The following is a 20,520-nucleotide window of genomic DNA, read 5'->3' as shown; positions in this document are numbered from 1 at the left end:
TGTATACTTGATATGTACACATGACAGCCAGTCCCATGTGGACCTTTACAAATGAAGAGCAATCACACCACTTCTCTCCTCTATTCAATCTCCTACTCACTGAGGTAAGTCTCACACACATCTCTTCCCCATCTTCACTTTTTGCTGAAGAACTTGCTTCTTATTCCACTAAGATTAAATTTAGCAACACAGATAACGTTTGTGACCTTGTTATGAGGACTTTCTATAGAGCGCTGAAATTAAAGTTGAATTATGATGGCTTTAAGAGAGAACAGGAGAAGAACTGGAGACAATAGGTACAGACAAGTCTTTCCTAGAGGTTTATGACAAAGCCCAAGAAAAGGAACAAAGTTTGGACAGGGAAGAGGGGACAAGGCAATTTATCTAAGTGCTGATGACACAGTAGTACATAAAACCCCTGCTCCCAATCTTTAGAATCCTCTTCACTCTTGGGCTTCTCAAACCATCCCAAAGGAGACCCAAGAATGAGGACATAAGAATTGGAGGGAAGATCTCCAGAAATCAGGGATTTCCTTCCTAGCTGAAAATGACACTCCAGTTCCATTCATTCCTTCACTAAAGGAAAGCTCCAACAGACTGATTCTGGATTATCCAGGAGGCATCATTCAGTTGTTAAACAGATAAACCACAGTCTGAAACAATCTCTATTCCCCTTCAGCTATGTTTCTGTCTCTCTGGGCTGGATCAAACCCAAAGCCAGGTATGGCTTGAATTTGTTTGGTTTTATTGGGTGGGTAATTAAAATGAAGTTCAGCCATTAGCAATGAATATGCTTTGCCATTCTACTCCCAAGGATGAATCAGGACTCAGAATTGACCATGACATTGAAAGCAATTCCAAACTTATTCTGCTATTCCCCAACTCTTTGGGGAGAGGTATCAGGATGAGGAAAGGCATAATTTGTGTAGTAGATCCTTTGCAATCATTACTCCAGGCATCATGGAGAAGCCATGAGTAAAGGTAGCAGGAAATTGGGAGAGAAGCTGGGAAAATGGACAGAGGCCCTGGTGTCAGGTTAAGGTGATAGGATTTTATTTTAAGGTAAGACAAGAGCATTAAACCATTTTAAGGAGGGAAGTGCCATGATCAGGACTTAGTTTAGAAGTACTCTTAAGATATGCCTTGGAAATGTTAAAGGACAAAGTGAGATGATCAGATTTGCCTTCTAGAAAGAATTACTTGTCTAAAAGGAGCGAAAGGAACCCTAGAGTATCTAAGGAGGGCACCAAAGTAAGTCGTTAAGAAGAGCAACAAGATGAGATATGCATTTTGAAGGAATTACTCCTCTAAAGAAGTTTAAAAAGGTATAAATGGACAAGTAAGTGGGGAGCCAGAGGAAACTTAGAATCAAAGTAAGAGCCAAGGCCTCCACCATGTTCCCCATCCGCTTCATTTGCCAGTGTTGCAAGCAGCCGCTAAAGCTGAATCAGTCCATGGAGACCTCAGGTCTTGAGACCACCCAAGAAACTACAGCTTCCACACTCTCAGCTCAGTGGGAGCCAGGAGAAACCTTGGAAAGAGGCCCTGCCTCCAAGGCAGAGACAGATACTGAGAAGCTGCAGGATAGTACCTCCTGCTCCACCCTCCCTGGAGATGATGGCAAGATATCCGGGGACAGTTCTAGCAACTTCATCTTACTTGGAGAGTTTGCCCCTACAAGTATGCTCAGTAACGCCCAGAAGACTGCTGGGGACATTTTTGACATCCTGACTGGTGAAAGAGATGTGGACCACGCCCTGTGTGAGGACTGTACTGACAAACTTTTAGAGGAGCTGGACACCCAACTCATTCTCACAGAAACAGAGAACCAGAACTACAAACATTGGAGGAAGAGAATACATGACGGGGAGCTGGAGACACTGCAGGAGGAGCTGGAGGGCCTGGAGCTGGAGGAAGCAAGGCTGGCTCAGGAGCTGGAGGAGGTGGAGAAGAACCAAAAAAGAGTAGCAGAGGATCTTGAGGCAGCCAGAGCAGAGACTCAAGTGCTGGACCAGCAGGATGAGCAGCACTGGAGGGACTACAGTAACTTACAATGGCAGCAACTGGAACTGCAGGATGAGCTGACCAGCAGGAGGAACCAGCTGATACATGCCCAGATCCAGTGGGACTGGCTGAAGAAGACCAATGTCTTCAGTGCCACCTTTGAGATCAGGGATGATGGCCCTGTGGGCATCATCAATAGCTTCAGATTGGGCTGCCTCCCCACTGTTCCCGTGAGCTGGAATGAGATCAACATGGCCTGGGGACAGACAGCCTTGCTACTTCATGCCCTGTCCAACAAGATTGGGCTGGAGTTTCAGAGGTATCAACTCTTCCCCTGTGGAAACCGGTCCTATCTGAAGTCTTTAACAGATGACGCCATTGAGCTGCCATTGTTCTGCATCACGGGGCAGATTACTTGCTTGGATGTCAGATTTGACCTCGCAATGATGGCTTTTTTGGACTGCATGCAGCAGTTCAAGGAAGAGGCTGAGAAAGGCGAGTGGGGTCTCTGCCTGCCCTGCAAGATTCATGTGGAAAATGGCCTGATGGAAGACTCTGGAAGCACTGGTGAGTTCTATTCCATCAGAACCCACCTGAACACGGAGGAGCAGTGGACAAAGGCACTCAAGCTCATGCTTATAAATTTTAAGTGTAGTCTTGCTTGGCTGTCTTTAAAATATTGTCAAAAATAACTTTCTATGAGGGAGAGGGAGTTTTTTTGCTTTAAACTATTTGTGACCATATCACAATTGTAAAATTGGAAGAGATAACATGCTTATAACTTTAAAAAGTTAATGGCAACAGGGGCACCTGGGTGGCTCAGTTGGTTGGGTGGCCACCTACAGCTCAGGTCATGATCTTGCAGTCTGTGGGCTCTGGCTGGCCACTTGGAGTCTGGATTCTGCTTCCAATTCTGTGTGTATGTCTTCTCTCTCTGTCCCTCCCCAGCTTGCACTCTGTCTCTCAATAAATTAACATTTAAAAAAAGGGATCAAGAGATGCAGAAGGAAAGCACTGGGGCTGGAGGAAGGTGGGGGGGAGGAGAATGAGAAAGCTGGAATCTTCATAAAGTGTCTGGGTCACTAATGTATGTAGCAGGACTTTATGGGGAGGGTGAATATTCGAAGATTAAGTTTTTGCTGCGATATATAGTGTAAACCCCTCCTTCATCCCTGAGAAACTTTCAATAAACTTCTATACATTCTTCAATGATTTAAAGTGAGAAGTGTGTCCTATTGGGCTATGCCATTATGTTGAGACCAACCTGGTGGGGTTGTGTGGCCAAAGAGGATGGTAACATCTTGGCTGATAAGTCAATCCAATCATCAGTTAAGAGTCATCAGATGAATTCTTACAGAGACCTAAAGATTTAAAAGGAGTCAGAGAACTTTTTTAAAAATGCAAGTTGCAGGGCACCTGGGTGGCTCAGTTGGTTAAGCATCCGACTCTTGGTTTCGGCTCAGGTCATGATCTCAAGGTTTGTGAGTTCGAGCCCTGAATCAGGATCTGTGCTGACAGCTCAGAGCCTGCCTTGGATTCTCTGTCTCTTTCTCTCTGTCCCTCCCTGTGTGTGTCTCTCTCTCAAACATTTAAAAAAAATGCATCATTCAACTGTTGTTCCATTGCTCTCAAGACAAAATTCAACCCTGGGTCTCCCTGTGTGTCTCCAGGCTCACCTCACACTTCTTCCAGCACCCTCTTATTTCCAATACATGCTAAGTCCAAACTTCCTCTGCCTTTTGCCTAAGCTGTTGCTTATCTGCAAGATCTTTTAACCAAACAACTCCCTGAGAGCTATGTTAGCTTTGTAGTCCATAGATAGTGCCTGTAATAGCTACGGCTGCATACATACTATCTATAAATAGAAGTCATTGTGGAAAATGAGAAAAGGAAGATGCTTAAATATTTTTTAAGTTTATTTTTGAGAGAGCACGTGGGAGTGGGGAAGGGGCAGTGAGAGAGAGAATCAGAGGCTGACTCTGTGCTGATAGCAGAGAGCCCAATGTGGGCTCAAACTCAGGAACCGTGAGATCATAACCTGAGCCAAAATCCAACATTTAACTGACTGAGTCATCCAGGTGCCCTGGAAAGTGAATAACTTGTCATACACTAAGAGACTAGGAGATTGGTTAAATAAATTAAGCTCTAAGCCTATGATGGAATATCATGTAGGTATTAGGATGTTAAGAGGAATATTTAATTAACATAACATTTGATGACAATACTTGTATAAATATATTAACTAAAAAGATTAAGTTATAAAACATAATATGAAAACTCAGAAAAGTAGGAAAAAAAATTTTTAAAAATGTATTCCTTGAATATAAAGGTACTGCCATAAGTTTTGGGTTTTAAAAAACTCTCCATTTGAGATTAGGAAAGAGACAGGATACTGGTTACTGGCTATCAGCATTTCTATTTAACATGTGTTGATGCTAGCCAGTACAATATATAAAAAATTAAAGGGATAGAGACTAAAAGGGAAAAAATAAAATTGTTGGGGTGCCTGGGTGGTTTAATCGGTTAAACGTCCGATTTCGCCTCAGGTCATGATCTTGTGGTTTCCTGAGTTCGAGCCCCATGTCAGACTCTGTGCTGACAGCTTGGAGCCTGGATCCCACTTCGGATTCTGTGTCTCCCTCTCTCTCTGTTCCTCCCCCACTCACACTCTGTCTCGCTGTCTCTCTCTCAAAAATAAAAAATTTTAATAAAAAAATTATTTTCATATGAAATAACTATGACAATATCTAAATAAAACAACAGATAAATCATTAGAATTAATAAGTGAATTAAGAATTCAGTGACTACAAAGTCAATACAAAAATAAAATGTATTTTTATATAAAGGCAACAATTAGAAAAAGAATTTTGAAATAGTTCAAATTGTCAAATACCTAAGAATAACCTGACAAGGTCCTTAGCATAGGAAACATGTTATCAATTGCCTGTAGAGCAAGAGTTGGAAATTTTTTTTCTTTAAAAGGCCAAATAGTAAATATTTTAGGATTTTTGGTCCATGTCATCCCTGTTGCAACTACTCAGTTGTAGCAACTACTCAATTGTGCTATTAAAGAGTAAAACCAGCCACAGAAAATACACAAATGAATGGGCATAGCTGTGTTCTAGCAAAACTATATTCATCAAAACAGAAGGCTGGATTTGGCCTTTGGGCCATGGTTTGCTGCCCCTTCACCTAGATAATAGCTTTCATGGAGTCATGGGTTATGTCCACCTCATTTACTCTGTGTCCCTAACTGCACAATGCCCACCACTAGTCAACGCTCAATGCATAATTGAATGAATAAATTACCGAATTATACTGAGTGATGGGATTATGGGAAATTTTATTTTCTTCTTCATGGTTTATAAACATTCTCTGGTCTATATGTATTTGTCTTAGGATAAAAGAAATTAAGGGATGTGGCTAGACATCAAGTTAACCTGCTGTTACATCATTCTGTCCCATTTTGTGATGATCCATCTCCTTCCCTTCTCCCATCCCCACTTCCCACCAAATTTCTCATACAGGCAAATATTTTCCAGTGAAATAATTTGAATGGCATAAACTAGTAGACGAAGAGATTTTAGGCACCTGCAATAAAAGGTAAATCAGTTTTTAGGTTTTCCTTTTACGTGTGTGTGGTAAGAACACAATATGAGTTTTCCCCTCTTATTGGATTTTAAGTGTGCATTATAACATTGTTAACTATAGACACAATGTTGTCGTGCTAATCACTAGAACATAATCACCTTGCACGATTGAAACTATACTCATCTAATAGCAACTCCCCATCTCCCTGCCAGTCCCTGGCAACCACCATTCTATTCTGTTTGTATGTGTCTGACTTAGATACCTCATAAAGGTGGAGTCATAACTATGGAATTATGAGGCAGTATTTGTCCTTCTGTGACTGACTTAGATAACTCACATTTATTATTTATTTTATTTGTTTATTTTGAGAGACAGAGACAGTGTGAGTGGGGAAGGCGCAGAGAGAGGGAGAAAGAGAATCCCAAGGAGGCTCCATGCTGCCAGCACAGAGCCTGATGTGGGTCTTGAACTCACAAAACTGTGAGATCATGACCTGAGCCAAAACCAAGAGTCCGACTCTTAACCTACTGAGCCACCCAGGCGCTCCTATTTTTTTTTTTTTTTTTTTAGTTTATTTATTTATTTTGAGAGAGAGCGCATGCAAGCACAGGAGGGACAAAGGGAGAGGGAGAGAGGGAGAATCCAAAGCAGGCTCCTTACTGTCAGCACAGAACCTGATGGGCTGGAATTCAGGAACCATGGGCTCATGACCTGAACCGAAATCAAGAGTCAATACTCAACTGATTGAGCCACCCAGGTGTCCTGATAAATCACTTTTAGAAGAGAGACATTCTGGGGTAACTGGGTGGCTTAGTTGGTTAAGCATGTGGCTCTTGATTTCAGCTCAGGTCATGATCTCATGGTTCATGGGATCGAGCCCCACATCAGGCTCCATGCTGACGGTGCAGAGCCTGCTTGGGATTCTCTCTCTCCCTCTCTCTCTGCTCCTCCCCTGCTTATGTCTGTCTCTCTCCAAATAAATGAATAAAACTTAAAAAAAGAAAAGAGACATTCTGGTCTCCTCAAAGTGATATCTGGAATAGCTGCACAGCATCACCTATGAACATGTAAGAAATGCAAACTTTAAGGCCCATCCCAGATCTACTTAATCATAATCTTTATTTTAGTAGAGACAGATGAAGATAGAAAGGCACAGCCATGGAACAGCCAGGAACTCAGTGTGTACAGGGGGTTGGGGGCAGGGGTTGCTGTTGAGAGAAGATAGAAAGATAGGAAAGAGCACTGTCTTGGAGGGCCATCGATGTGATGCCAAGGAGTTTAAATTTCTAGTCAGTGGAGCGCCACCCATCCCCACCCACCTTGGCCATGGTACACAAGCCCCCAGAAGTCACAGATTCACTTTTGGAAGCAGTGTAGATTATAGAGGATTGAACACTGGTCAAGTTTGCATGTGGGGAGTGGGGTATCCTCAAAAACACCAGCCCTATCCATGAAATGGCAGGTGACTGTTAGAAGATTAAGCAAATGACCAGAAGTGAGAAAGAGAAAAGGGGAAGAGGTTTCCAAACAGGCAAGAGAAGAAAGAAAGTGCCTAATGGCACTTAAGAGGTTTTTGCTGGTTTTGATGTGAGGATTCTCAGAGCAGTAAGGCCGAGATCCAGCTGGCAATAGATGGGAGAGTGAAAGGAAAAGAATTAGAGACAATGAATACAGACAATTCTTTGAGACCTTTGACACGGACATAGATGAAGCAGAAGCTTTGAAATGAGGACAAATCTGAGAATTTTTATAGTATAAGAGGACAGTTGTAGGGAAAGAATACAAATACAGCATGTGCATGACATAAATTGATAATGTGAGACAAGAAAGTAGAAGTCTAACCATGAGGGAGGTTAGGAGGACTGCTCTTGGACAGGAGGAAATATGTCCCTCAGATGAGGTGGGAGGGGGTGAAGATACAGATCATTTGTGGTAGGAGTGTGGGTTGTTAACAGGAAGCAGCTCAGGCAGCTTTGAGGAGGCTGGTGGAGGGATGCACATGGTGGGTGAACAGGGATTGTGAAGGAAACTGTAAACCAAGTTTCAAAGCCTGCAGTAAATGAGGGGGAGTGCGGGCCATGGATGACAGGTAGAAGAAGGTAGGAAGTTTATTATGGAGCAGGGACCATAAGGAGGACTGCACTGAGATTCAAGACCGGAAGGAAGAATCTGAATAAAGACAGTGGAGGGAAGTGAGTGGTTATGGTATGTGAGAGGAGAGCTCTCAGAAGTGCTGGTGTTGGACCTGTGGCCAAGGATGACAGACAGGAGGCCTGCCTGGCCTGCCTGCCCTCATGTTTATGACCAGTAGAGACTGAGGTTTCCACTGATGTTGGAACTGTCAGTTGCGCTCACACCTTCTTTGCTCCATTGCTCTAATAGGAAGGTGCTAAGAAGGTGGTCTGGGACCTTTGATTTGAGCTCACTAGAGAGTGAGGAGGGTCATTTGGGTCCTGGACATTTAGCACCCACGGTTGATTCCTAGAGCTCTGGGGGTTTGTAGAGAAGAGTCAAAGAGGTCTGAAGCCCTAGAGAGAAAAAATAACCCTTAACTAGAGTTTCCTTCAAGCACTTGGGAGGAGGTTGGTTGGATCCCAGATGGTTGCCTCCTGTTGGAATCCCAGTGGCTCCCAGTGACCACTAAGTAGTTCTATCCACAGAGAGAACTCTCTCATGTAGGAGAAAATGGTCTAGCTTCTAGACAATGTCTTGGAGCAGAGCTTGCTACAGGGAGCTAGACAGGGGTTGAAGTCCATTGACATGGCTAAAAAGCCATGGATAGTCTACAGATATGAACAGCAAAGCGGAAGCAAGTCTTGAGGAGAGTTCTTCTCAGTCTGGGTCATCTCAGGAGAGACATTTAAACTCAGAACCACACACTCAAATGTCCTTAGCTAGCACCAAGATGGTAACAATGTCTGACTTGGCACCTGTCCTACCTAAAGGGGTCACAGGTTTTGCAGCTCCAACCAGTTTCAACCTGCAATCCAGGTCCCTGTATCAAATCTTCCAACTTTTCTGGAGAACCTAGATATCTGGATTTAAATAAGAAATCCCGGGGGTACCTGGGTGGCTCAGTCGGTAGAGCATCTGACTTTGGCTCAGGTCACGATCTCACAGCTTGTGAGTTTGAGCCCCATGTCAGGCTCTGTGCTGACAGCTCAGAGCCTGGAGCCTGCTTCAGATTCTGTGTTTCCCTCTCTCTCTCTGCCCCTCCCCTGCTCACACTTTGTCTCTCTCTCTCTCAAGAAAAATAAAACACCAAATTTTTTTTTATATAAATAAGAAATCCCTTGGTTTCTAAATCACAACACCTAATGAAAATATTGGAAAACATTTTGAGTCAAAACAGTTATGGGACCACATGTGACCCTATGGCCATTAATTTGTAACCTATGGCTTATTTCACATGGTTGGCCTGAGAAGTAACGATATAAAGTTTATGAAAGACTTTTGTCAGTGAAAAAAATCCTATAAGAACAAGTTATTTTTTCTTGACAAGGTTAACTGGAATAAGGAGAAGAGATCTCTGCTTCTTAGAGGTAGAGAACTGGGGCATTAGATCTTTTATATAATGTTTGGGCATCAATCAGCAACTTGCAGCAAGTAAGATACAACACAAATTCCAGATCTTTGAAGATTTCTTGTAAAGAAGAGGTTAGTAGTATCAGGCATCCAGTACAGAGGATCAAGTTTATCATATTTTTTTTTTAATATTTATTTATTTTTGAGAGAGAGACACACACACACACATACACAATGTAAGTAGGGGAGGGGCAGAGAGGAAAATACAGAATCTGAAGCAGGCTTCAGGCTCTGAGCTGGCAGCACAGAACCCTGCAGAGGGCTTGAACTCACGGAGTACAAGATCATGACCTGAGCCGAAGTCAGATGCTTAACCAACTGAGCCACCCAGGTGCCCCTATAATTTTAAATAAAATAATTTAAATAATAAGGTATACTGGCAAATAAATTTATCAATATTTGAACTAGAAATATTAGTATGAATTCTTGTGTGTGTTGCGTGTTTCTGGAAGCAATGATAAGCTGGCTGCTGTAAGTGCCCCACGATTCAGATCTTGGTTTCCCATTCTCCACGGAAAGGACACTTCTTAGAGAAAAAGTGCTTTATCATTTCCCGCCTCCCGCCCCGCTTCCGTCTCCCCCCTCCCTCCCCCCCAAACCCGATGTTGAATTTTAGCTATATCAATATCCTCAGATCATGATAAGTGAGTGTTTTTCTCTTCCATTCTGGAATCATTCTCCTTCCATGTCTGGTATCACTAAGAATTCATGGATCCTTTTTTTGCAAGAAACTGCAGTTCACCCCCAGATGATAAGGGAACATTCTTTAGAGAAAAATGCCACTTTATAAATGTAGAAGGAACAGTTGAATAGAAAATAACCATTTTGCGATACCTGAGGAAATAATTGAGTCAGGTAAGGATGATCAGAGACCCTGAAGAAGGGCCCTGGGGAGGAGGATATTTGTGGAGTACCAATATTATCCCACAGGCTCACTGATGTATGTTTATAGTTGAGAAGTTTACTGCCACATTTTACTCAGGTTGTGAAACATCATCATTAATCAGGAGATGATCTAATGTTATGAATCTCCTCACAAGATGTATTAACCTCATGGCATCACCTGTAAAATCTTTTACGCAGAAAGTTTAAGTCTTATGAAGCCCTTAGACCTATTTTCCAATTTACAGGAACAAACTAAATGCTATCACAAAGAAGTAATCAAATTAATCCAGAATGTAAGATTTTCTACAAGACAATTGGACTAGGTTTCAAAAAGTTATGGTTTTTTATTTAAAAAAAAAGGTTTTTTAAATGTTTGTTTGTTTATTTATTTATTTTTGAGAGAGAGACAGAGTGTGAGCAAGGGAGGGGCAGAGAGGGAGACACAGAATCCGAAGCAGGCTCCAGGTTCTGAGCTGTCAGCACAGAGCCCAATGCGGGGCTTGAACCCATGAACCGTGAGATCATGACCTGAGCAGCAGTCAGACATTCAACTGACTGAACCACCCAGTCAGCACAGAGCCCAATGCGGGGCTTGAACCCATGAACCGTGAGATCATGACCTGAGCAGCAGTCAGACATTCAACCGACTGAACCACCCAGGCGTCCCTGTTGTTGTTGTTTAATGTTTTTATTTTTGAGAAAGAGAGACAGAGAGACAGAGAGAGATACAGAGTTTGAAGAGGGAGGGGCAGAGAGAAAGGGAGACACAGAATCCGAAGCAGGCTCCAGACTCCAAGCTGTCAGCACAGAGCCTGATGCGGGGCTCCAACCCACAAACCATGACATCATGGCCTGAGCCGAAGTCAGACGCCCATCTGACTGAGCTACCCAGGCACCCCATGATTTTTTAAAAAGTAGGAGGGATTTGTTAGGTTAACAGACACAAACAAGCTGTAACAACCCCATATGATGTGAACTCAGAGGAACAACTACTGGGGTGGGCCTGCCACTAACAACTAGGCCCTGGATTTCTCAAACTGAGCATAAACAACTTCACAGAACACCAAAAATCAGGTCACTCTGACCAGGATAGAGCAAGACAAAAGCCAGACCACTCTGTAATCGTAAGGACAGACAAAAACAAGAACATCGTCCAAACCACAAAAATGGCCAAACATCTCCTGTCCCTGCTTTGTTCCACCTGATCCAGAAAAAAATTAAGAAAATCATAGAATTGCCTTTGCTTTTCGACAGCACCCAATCCAGAACAAAACCGCACCCTGACCCCTTACCAAGAATCATCTTCAGCCCTCTGCCGGGCTCTTCCCTGCCCCACCCCCGTTGCAAAGAGCCAGTAAATCCAGCTTTGTTCCAGGTGAATCCGGCAAGCAGGGTGTCAATAACTCAGACTAGATCCTGGTTTAGAAACAATAAAAGACAACTGTAAGACATGTGGGGGACGAATTATGGAAATCTGAATATAGTGTGGTATTATGTGATCTATAGTAAATCATGAATTTTCTTAGGTGTGATAATGGTATCATTATGTTGGAGAATAGAATTTTGTTGTATATGTTTAGGCTTAAGATGTTGTGTCCTCAGTGGACTCTGAAATGATTCAGCAAATTAGGAAAATGTATTCATAAAGTCATTGTGGTAAAATGTTGAAACTTGGTGGTGAATAGTTTTGTGTTTATCATGCAATGTCTTCAACTTATTTTTTCATTGTGCACTTTTCTGAGATAATTGATGTACAACATTGTATGAGTTTAAGGTGGACAACATAATGATTTCATGTATGGGTCTATTGCAAAATGATCACCACAGTAAGTGCAGTTATATCCGTCACCACACAGTTAAACAATTTTTTCTTGGGATGAGAACTTTTAAGGTTTATTCTCTTAGCAACTTTCAAATATACAATACAGTGCCATTAACTGTAGTCACCATGCTGTACATTATATCCCTAAAACTTATTTATCTTATAATTGGAAATTTGTATCATTGACCCCCTTCACTGCCTCCCACCCCCTTCCTCATGAATCTGTTCTCTGTATCTGAGTTTGGGTTTTTTTAGATTCGACATATAAGTGAAATCATAGAGTATTTATCTTTCCCTGTCTCACTTGCTCTGTAACTTTTTAAAAGAAATAGTACAAAAGACACACTTCTAGAATTTTTAAAATTTTGAAACACGCCATAATTAGAAGTTAAAAAAAAATCCCTACTCCCTGGCTCTGCCATTTATAAGCGAAATGAATGGCAACTAGGTGCTCTCTTTAAAAAATTTTTTTAATGTTTTATTTATTTTTGACAGAGAGACAGAGCATGAACAGGGGAGGAGCAGAGAGAGAGGGAGACACAGAATCCAAAGCAGGTTCCAGGCTCCGAGCTCTCAGCACAGAGCCTGACGCGGGGCTCGAATTCACAAACCTCAAGATCATGACCTAAGGCGAAGTGCGACCCTTAACTGACGGAGCCACCCAGGAGCCCCAAAAATGTTTATTTTGAGACAGAGAGAGAGCAAGTGGGGGAGGGGCAGAGAGAGAGGGAGACACAGAATCCAAAGCAGGCTCCAGGCTCTGAGCTGTCAGCACAGAGCCCGACGCGGGGCTCGAACCAACGGCCCATGAGATCATGAACCCAGCTGAAGTAGGACCCCCAAACGACTGAGCCACCCAGGAGCCCCGAGGTGCTCTCTTTCAACTTCAATTTTCTTTTCTATGAAGCAGAGATAATAGTATTAATCTCATAATTGTGGGGATTCAGTGGTAATATTTAAAGTGCTCAGCAAAGTGCTTGGCATGTTTTATTACTTGTATTATTATTATAATTATGAAGATATTAACAACTTTGTACTTAAAATTTGTGGGTACTTATATGACTTGTATTTCTACATAGGAAGTTTCTGGACAGGGAATTTCTGGGTGAGCAAATATGAATATTTTTTTAAATTTTAAGTTTTTACCAAATATTGTTCCACATGATTACACCCGGAACTATCCTAACACTTGTGGGGCCCAGAACAGAAGTATAAGTGAAGATGTGCGTATAACATGTGTGTAAGTACTTAAATCAAGCTACACACTGCTCAGTAAAATATGTTCTATCCTCCTACCTTGACAAATACATCTTCATTATTAGAAGTCCAGTTTCAAATGTAGAATTCTCAGACTCCTTGAAGTTGTAGGCTGGGATGTTCTGAGCGTGTCCACAGCCCATGGACCATCTTCTCTTCTCCTCTCACCCCTGGTTTGACTCTACAAGGCAGAGTTTCTTGTGCCTCATGTGAACACAGCTTCAAGCTTCATACCCAAGCTTTATCCATGGCCCTGAAATCAGCCATCTGTTGGGTATGCCTCCCAGCCAGAGAGGCACACACCAGCAGCACCGTCTGCCTTTGAGGCACCAACTCCTGAAAGAAGAGTCCTGTGTAGTTCCTGACATGGACATTGTGCCACTTTCACAGAGAAGTGCAGTGCTCTAGATGTCTGGAGAAAGATCTAGAAGGGGTGCGTGTGGGGGAGGGTGGGCTCTAGGTGAGTCTGTGGTCTTAATGCTATAGTCTTCCTCACAATGGGGAGGTCTGCAGCAGATCAGGGTCTGAATGGGGTCTTCTGAATTACAAAGAGGACTGTGCGGGTTTTGCCAGTTTATATTCCCACTGAAGGTGCCAATTCCATCACAGCATAATTAACACTGGATAATATCAAGCTTTAAAAAAACGTTTACTAATCTATTACATGAAAAGAAATCTCAGTATTATTTCAACTTGAATTTCTACAATCATTGTTAAATATTTTGGTGTCTACAGGCCTTTTGGATTTCCTCTCTTGCAACTAAGACTCATTTAATTTTTAATTTTTCTATTAAGTTGCAAGATCTTTTGTTTATTAGAGGAATCAGCAGTTGACCATAGGAGTTACAAGTATTTTTCTCCTCAGTTTTCCCTTTGATTATAATTATAGTGTTGGTTATCTAGAAATTTTTATTTTCATTTTTTATGTGGTCAAGATTGGTAGTCTTTTCCATTATGACCTCTGGGGTTTGTGTCGTGCTGAGAAAAATGGTCTCCATGCCAAGGCTGTCAAATTATACACCCACGATTTGTTTTCTTCTAGTATATTATGGTTTCATTGTTTTTACATTAAAATATTTGATACATCTGGAATTTATTTTAATTAATTAATTAATTTATTTATTTATTTTCAAAAGGCTGAGAAGTGATGGAATTTATTTCAATGTAAGATTTGGTTTAGGGCCCATTGTTCCCTTTTATTCCAAATGGCAAGCTCCATGTCTCAATTGCATTTATTAAACAATCCATCCTTCGGCACAGATAGTCGACTTGTACGTGGTATGATCATATTTTAACTCCTTAACAACACTCTATGGTCCTCAAGGACAAAGACTACCTTTCTTTTCCTGAGGCCTCATGTCAATGGGCAGATCTCAGGTGTTCAACAAATACTTGGGAAAATGGGAGAACTTGCTGCCATCTAGAGAGTGGTTATTGCAAAGATGAAATGAAATAATACTTATGAAGTTCTTAGAATAATAGCACTGCCACATTTTAAGGTACTATTGCTATTCTTTTGTTTGGGTTTTTTAAAAAAATTATATCTAATGTTATATTTAGATATTGGTATTAACAATATATTAAAGAGAAGAATGATTGTTGCCCTTTTAGTCAAGACTTTTATTCCTTGCTGGCTTTAGTGCATGAGTCACTCCTCCCTGCCCCCCCCCCCCACCCCCCATTTTCCATCCCCTTAAAATCACACAGTGGCTAATAACTCAAATAGCTCTATACATATTCCCAGTTGACCTCAGGTTTTGTTGTTGCTTTTGTTTTTGTTTTTAATACACATGGCTTACCATCAAGATCGAAATCTTATGGGGGAAGAGGAAGCAAAACACAATAGCAAAGGGGGTTTGCTTGTTTGTTTTGCTTTTGTTATAATAATGAAGAAAAAATCTTTTTCAAAACCTATGTTGATTTCATATTTACAAATATGTAATCCTGGCTGTGTCAGTCCCCCCAGGTCTGTCCCAGCCTGTTATGTCTCTGTGTGCTGGTCCCAAAGCCTGCAATGAGATTCTAAGTGGGTAGTGTCACTTCACTAGAAACTGCTTCCTGTCTGTTTCCCACCAAACTTCCTCAAGGTCAGAGCTTCTCAAGGCACATTGATCAAGTCACAAGAGCCCAGCTCTAGTGTCTGGACAGTGCTGGGCAGTATGACCGCTCTGTTTCTCTTCCACCCATTGGGGAAGTGCCCTGATTTCAGTGGATCTGTGTCCATTGTGTTTCAGCTCTGGTAAAACCAATTCAACAGCATGTTTTGAGCAAAGACCTTGGCCAACCATGGTCCTGATGGCTGAAGTGCCTTGGAAAGAGCCTGGGCTTTATAATCAGACAGATTGAGTTTCAAAAGATGTTCCTGGCACTGTGGGCCTGAGAGAGTTACTTAATCTCTTTTTTTGGGTTTCCTCATCTGTAAAACCTGATCATGTGATTTGGAAAGATCCACATGCAAATAGGCAAGACCAGTTATCTGTAGCAAAGTAATCCGGAAATGAGAAGGTCCAGAGAGAGTCCCCAAGAATAAAGACCACATAGTGAGGTCACTGGCGAGACTGCCCCTCTGCAGTGTGCTCTTGTCACTGGAACTCTATCTCTTTCTCACCTGTGAGATGGGGACAACATTGCACTTGCATCAAAGGGTTTACCGAGAGGATTAAATGAGGTGACAGGTAAAGCACTTAGAATCACTCTGGCCCCTCGTAAGGAACTAGCTATCCCATCATCATGTCTTCTGAATTTTTGTTTTGTTTTGTTTTTAATTTTTATTTTTACATCTTTAGATAGTGGAATTAACATGTCTAAAAATGTTAAAAGACAAATAGTTAATTAACCTTTTGGGTCAGAGACTCCTTTATGAATGTGAGAGTGTGGAACAAGCAAGTCACAAATGACAAAAGATTAATAATCATCACCATACTGTAGCCGTGAAACTAATACAACATTGTATATTAATTAACTAGAATTAAAATAAAAACTTAAAAAGCTTAATAATCAATATACTTTAAAGTTATTTACCTTACTCTTAACTACAGAGAACAAACTGATGGTTGCCAGAGGGAAGGTGGGTGGGGGGATGGGTGAAACAGGTGATGGGGATTAAGGGGTACACTTGTGATGAGCACCTGCTGTTGCATATAAGTGCTGGGTCACTAAATTGTACACCTTGAAACTAGTATCACACTGTGTGTTAACTAACTGGAATTTAAATAAAAACTTAAAAGAAAATAAAGTTATTTACCTTACTCAAGCCTAAAGGCATGCAAATTTAAAAGAAAAATAAACATTTTCCTCTTACTGGAAGAGAAATGTAATAGGATATCAAATACATGTGAAATTGGCTGGGGGGAAAGGTTGAGATATTTACTGTCAGGATGGATATGTGGGAAAAAGCTCATACATTTTAAAACAGTATAAATTCATGTAACATTTTAGGAGGATAATTTGGCATCTGTCCAAATTTTGAATGAACATTCTTATACACAAATTATCCCAGTTCTAAGAGCCCTGGGATATTTGTATGAGTGTGCAAATCAGACAGGCATACATTCAACAGATACTTTGTGAGCATCAGCTCTGGACTACGGTCACTTCTAGGCACAAAGGGAGGGGAAGTTGTTTTCAAGAACTAAGAACCAAGACAGAGAAGAAGCATAGATAACTACTATAATTTCAGGTTTCTTTAAGAAGTGACAAAGAAAGTGACCCTATGAAGAGAAAGCAAGTCAGGGAGAACGGGGTGAGGGATGGGCAACTGATGCCAGGATGGGCTTCCCTGAGGGAACCAAGGGCAGGAAGGCACTGACCAGGGGAAGGTGTTGGGCAAGAGTGTTTGGCTCTTTGGGGAAACAATGTAATTCACCATAAACAGAGGCATAAGTAAATAAAAACAAATAAAGATAAATCAGTTTTATGATACATCATGCAGTTGCTAAGAAGAATGTTAAAAACACGTCTGAGATATATACAGTTTGGGAAAAAGAAAGTACTGAACAATATACTGTATGTAACATTGAAAATATAAATATACATATGAGTGAATATTTTACTTTGGTATGAAATTCTTTGAAATATTAGAATCGGTTATAATAGATTTAGATTATATTACTAATTTTTAAAAATTGTGTATGTATACATAATATTATTCAAGATTCAATGAATTGGGGCAACTGGGTGGCTCAGTTGGTTAAATGTCCGACTTTGGCTCAGGTCATGATCTCATGGTCCATGAGTTTGAGTCCCACATCAGGTTCTGTGCTGACAGCTTAGAGTCTGGAGCCTGTTTTGAATTCTCCCTCTCTCTCTCTGCCCCTCCCTCCTCTCTCTCTCTCTCTCTCTCAAAAATAAACATTAAAAATTTTTTTTAATTAAAATAAAATTCAATGAATTGTATGAACTCTTTCTCAAGGACATGGGAAATATGGACAAATTTTTCATACCCTTTTTGGTGGTTCCTGTATCAGATTAAGAATTCATGATGCAGGGGCTCAGTCGGTTGAGCATCCGACTCTTGATTTCAGCTCAGGTTATGATCCCAGGGTCGTGGGATCAAGTGTAGAGCCTGCTTAAGATTCTCTCTGTCTCTCGCTCTGTCCCTTTGCTCCCTCCCCAACTTGCATTCTCTCTCTCCCTCTCTTTAAAATAAATAAGTAGGTAAGTAAGTAAATAGAATTCCTGATGAAAAGTTTAGGAAAAGGAGAAAGAAGAATGAGTCATGTGAGATCAGCATTGTTTCTGAGCTGTTTGGAGGGCAAACCACACTGCATGTTGGGGATTTAAACTCTTGGGAAGAATTCTTGAGGCTGTTAGCTCTGGAGCTTAGTAATCACATAATTTGTCTTGTTTTGTCTCCATATTCATCAAGCAACCGTCTGACTATAACTTGGCCTCTCGTGTGAATTAGTTTCTAGGGAGGAAATACACTGACTACATTGGTCAGTTGATGGTGCTTCTTTTAAAAGTTGTTCATGATCATTGGGGTTTCTCATTGATCTTAAGTTTAGTGGACATGAAATTGTCAATGAGAGGTAGCCATCCACTGGGTCACAGACAGGTAGAGGCCAGGATCATGAAGCCTAGGAGGCTTGCTGTGAAGACACAGCAAGAACATAGATGTCTATGAGCCAAGGAGAACACTCTCATCAGAGACCAAGTGCCTGTGTGCCCACAATATCGCCCCAACCGCACCCAGTTGCTTAGGTGGATGTGAAGATTAAATAAAATACTAAATGCAAAGTGCGTGGCTTGCTTGGTGTCTGGACAGACAAGGTGCCCAGTGGTGTTAATTTTGTCTACCACTCCTTGATTATACATCAAAGATACCTGCTCTCAGAGTTTATAATATTTTCTGAGAGAATGGATTATTTAAAGGAAACTGGAGAAAAATATACTACAGTACAAGGTTAGAAAAATAATATAAAAATTGGCAGAATTTGTAAAGAGCTCAGGAAGTCACAAAGGGCTGATGGAATTATCTGGATAAGTCACATTTTAAACTTGGCTTTCCCTCAATTTGATTGCATTTCCTTGGTTAAAAATCTTATAAATTGTGTGGATTTGTTTTCTTTTGCCTATTACAGGAAGGCCTGACCTAATAAAATGGGGTCACTGGCCTGTCTTTAAAAGGTTTATAGCAATTTGGTTGGACTGTGCAATACCTTTCCAGGGCAAGAAGTATAAGAGCCTTCTGTCTCTGTCTCATTTACCAGGACATGGACACTTTGACCTGGAGACTCCTTTATGGTTTTGAAAAGGGAACTTGTTTAGTCTTCCAAACAGACAGCAGTTCACAGAAAAGGGGCAGCAAGATTTTGGTCCTTGCCGCCAGATGGCCCTGGGTTTGTATCCTGACTCATACAATTTCCCGTGTGACCTTGGGCAAGGCATTTAAACTTCTTTGCTTCCATTTCTTTTCATTGGTAAAATGGGGATGATAATAGTACTTTCTTCACAGAATAGTTGTGGGAAGTAAAAAGAAGGTAGAGGTTCTTAGGAAATCACAGGGTCCATTGTAAACCCCCAGGATATATTACTATCGAGAGAGAGAGAGAGAGAGAGAGAGAGAGAGAGAGAGAGGAGTTTGAGAGAAAGAGAGAGAAAGGCTTAGAGATGCCCTAACTCAGGAGTTCTCAAACTTTAGAATCGTTTGGAATACACGTTAGCAATGCAGATTCTTATGGACAGATTGCTAGGGTGAAAGTGACCTTCCCATTTCTCCAGTTTTCTCAGACTTTTTGAGCTTAAAATATTTAATAAGCCAAGTTACCATATTTGGGGGTAGCATGTCCTGAACCCCATCGAGCCTATGGTGTGATTAGGTTTAGTTGAAGTCATGAGGGTGGGGTCCCCATGATGGGATTAGCACTTTTACAAGACACCAGAGGGCCTGCTCTGCCTGCCTCCAGCCCCCCCCCCCCCCCATGTGAGGGCACAGCAAGAACACGGATGTCTATAAGACAAGAAGAAAACTCACACTAGAAACCAGGTTGACTGGTACTCATATCATGGGATTTCCCAGGCTCCAGAACTGTTAGAAATACATTTCTGTTACTTAAGCCCCCCAATCTGTGGTATTTTGTTAAAGTAGTCCGAACAGACTAAGACACCTGTTGTTGCCACCACCCCTGGTCCCTTTAGATTTGTAGGTCTAGTTGGGGCCTGGAATCTGCTGTTTGAATGGCACGATCTGCCTGATACTGATGCAGGTAGTCTCCAGCAGACCTGAAGAAGGGCACAGGATAGTCTCTTCACTCTCTGAGAACTTGGTGTCCTTCCTGCTTTATATCTGTCCTGTCCCTTTCTATCATATGCCCTCCTGCCTCCTGACAACTCTGCTGTTTCATAGTCTCTCAGGAGTTTTTCTTTCTTTCTTTCTTCTTTCTTTTTTTCTTTCTTCTTTCTTTCTTTCTTTCTTTCTTCTTTCTTTCTTTCTTCTTTTTTTCTTTTTTTTGTTTTTTTCATTTTTATTATTATTTTTTTCTTTTTTTTTCAATATCTGAAGCTTATTTCCAATTGGTTTCCATACAACACCCAGTGCTCATCCCCAAAGTTTCTTCTTTCTTTCAAGTTTATTTATTTTGAGAGAGAGAGAGAGCAAGCACACACAAGCAGAGAGGGGGCAGAGAGAAAGAGAGAGAGAGAATCCTAAGCAGGCTCTGCACTGTCAGCATGGAGCCTGATGTGGGGCTCAAACTCACAAACCCGTGAGATTGTGACCTGAGCCGAAACCAAAAGTCGGATGCTTAATCAACTAAGCCACCCAGGTGCCCCTTGGAGGCTTCTTAAATAAAACCACCACCAATTCCTCTAAAAGGTCAAGGAAAAAGTTATTTTCAGATCTTAATATTTGTAACTCTTCAGAAAGGCAAAAGATG

At 41.4% G+C, this 20,520-nt stretch overlaps 1 protein-coding gene across 1 annotated transcript; it reads left to right on the top strand.

The window, feature by feature from the left end:
* The first annotated feature begins 1,394 nt into the window (after positions 1 to 1,394).
* BECN2 (beclin 2) lies at positions 1,395 to 2,696 on the top strand. The gene has a single exon (XM_042926404.1). The coding sequence runs from the start codon at positions 1,395 to 1,397 to the stop codon at positions 2,694 to 2,696; it is 1,302 nt and encodes a 433-aa protein (XP_042782338.1).
* The last annotated feature ends 17,824 nt before the right edge of the window (positions 2,697 to 20,520 follow it).

The sequence above is a fragment of the Panthera leo genome, chromosome F3, assembly GCF_018350215.1.
Source record: "Panthera leo isolate Ple1 chromosome F3, P.leo_Ple1_pat1.1, whole genome shotgun sequence".
Taxonomy (NCBI): Eukaryota; Metazoa; Chordata; class Mammalia; order Carnivora; family Felidae; genus Panthera; species Panthera leo.
This window is presented reverse-complemented; position numbering and strand designations above follow the sequence as displayed.

What these genes read in the sequence shown, in the direction of transcription:
- BECN2 (XM_042926404.1), top strand. Translation starts at nt 1,395, where the DNA reads ATGTTCCCCATCCGCTTCATTTGCCAGTGTTGCAAGCAGCCGCTAAAG.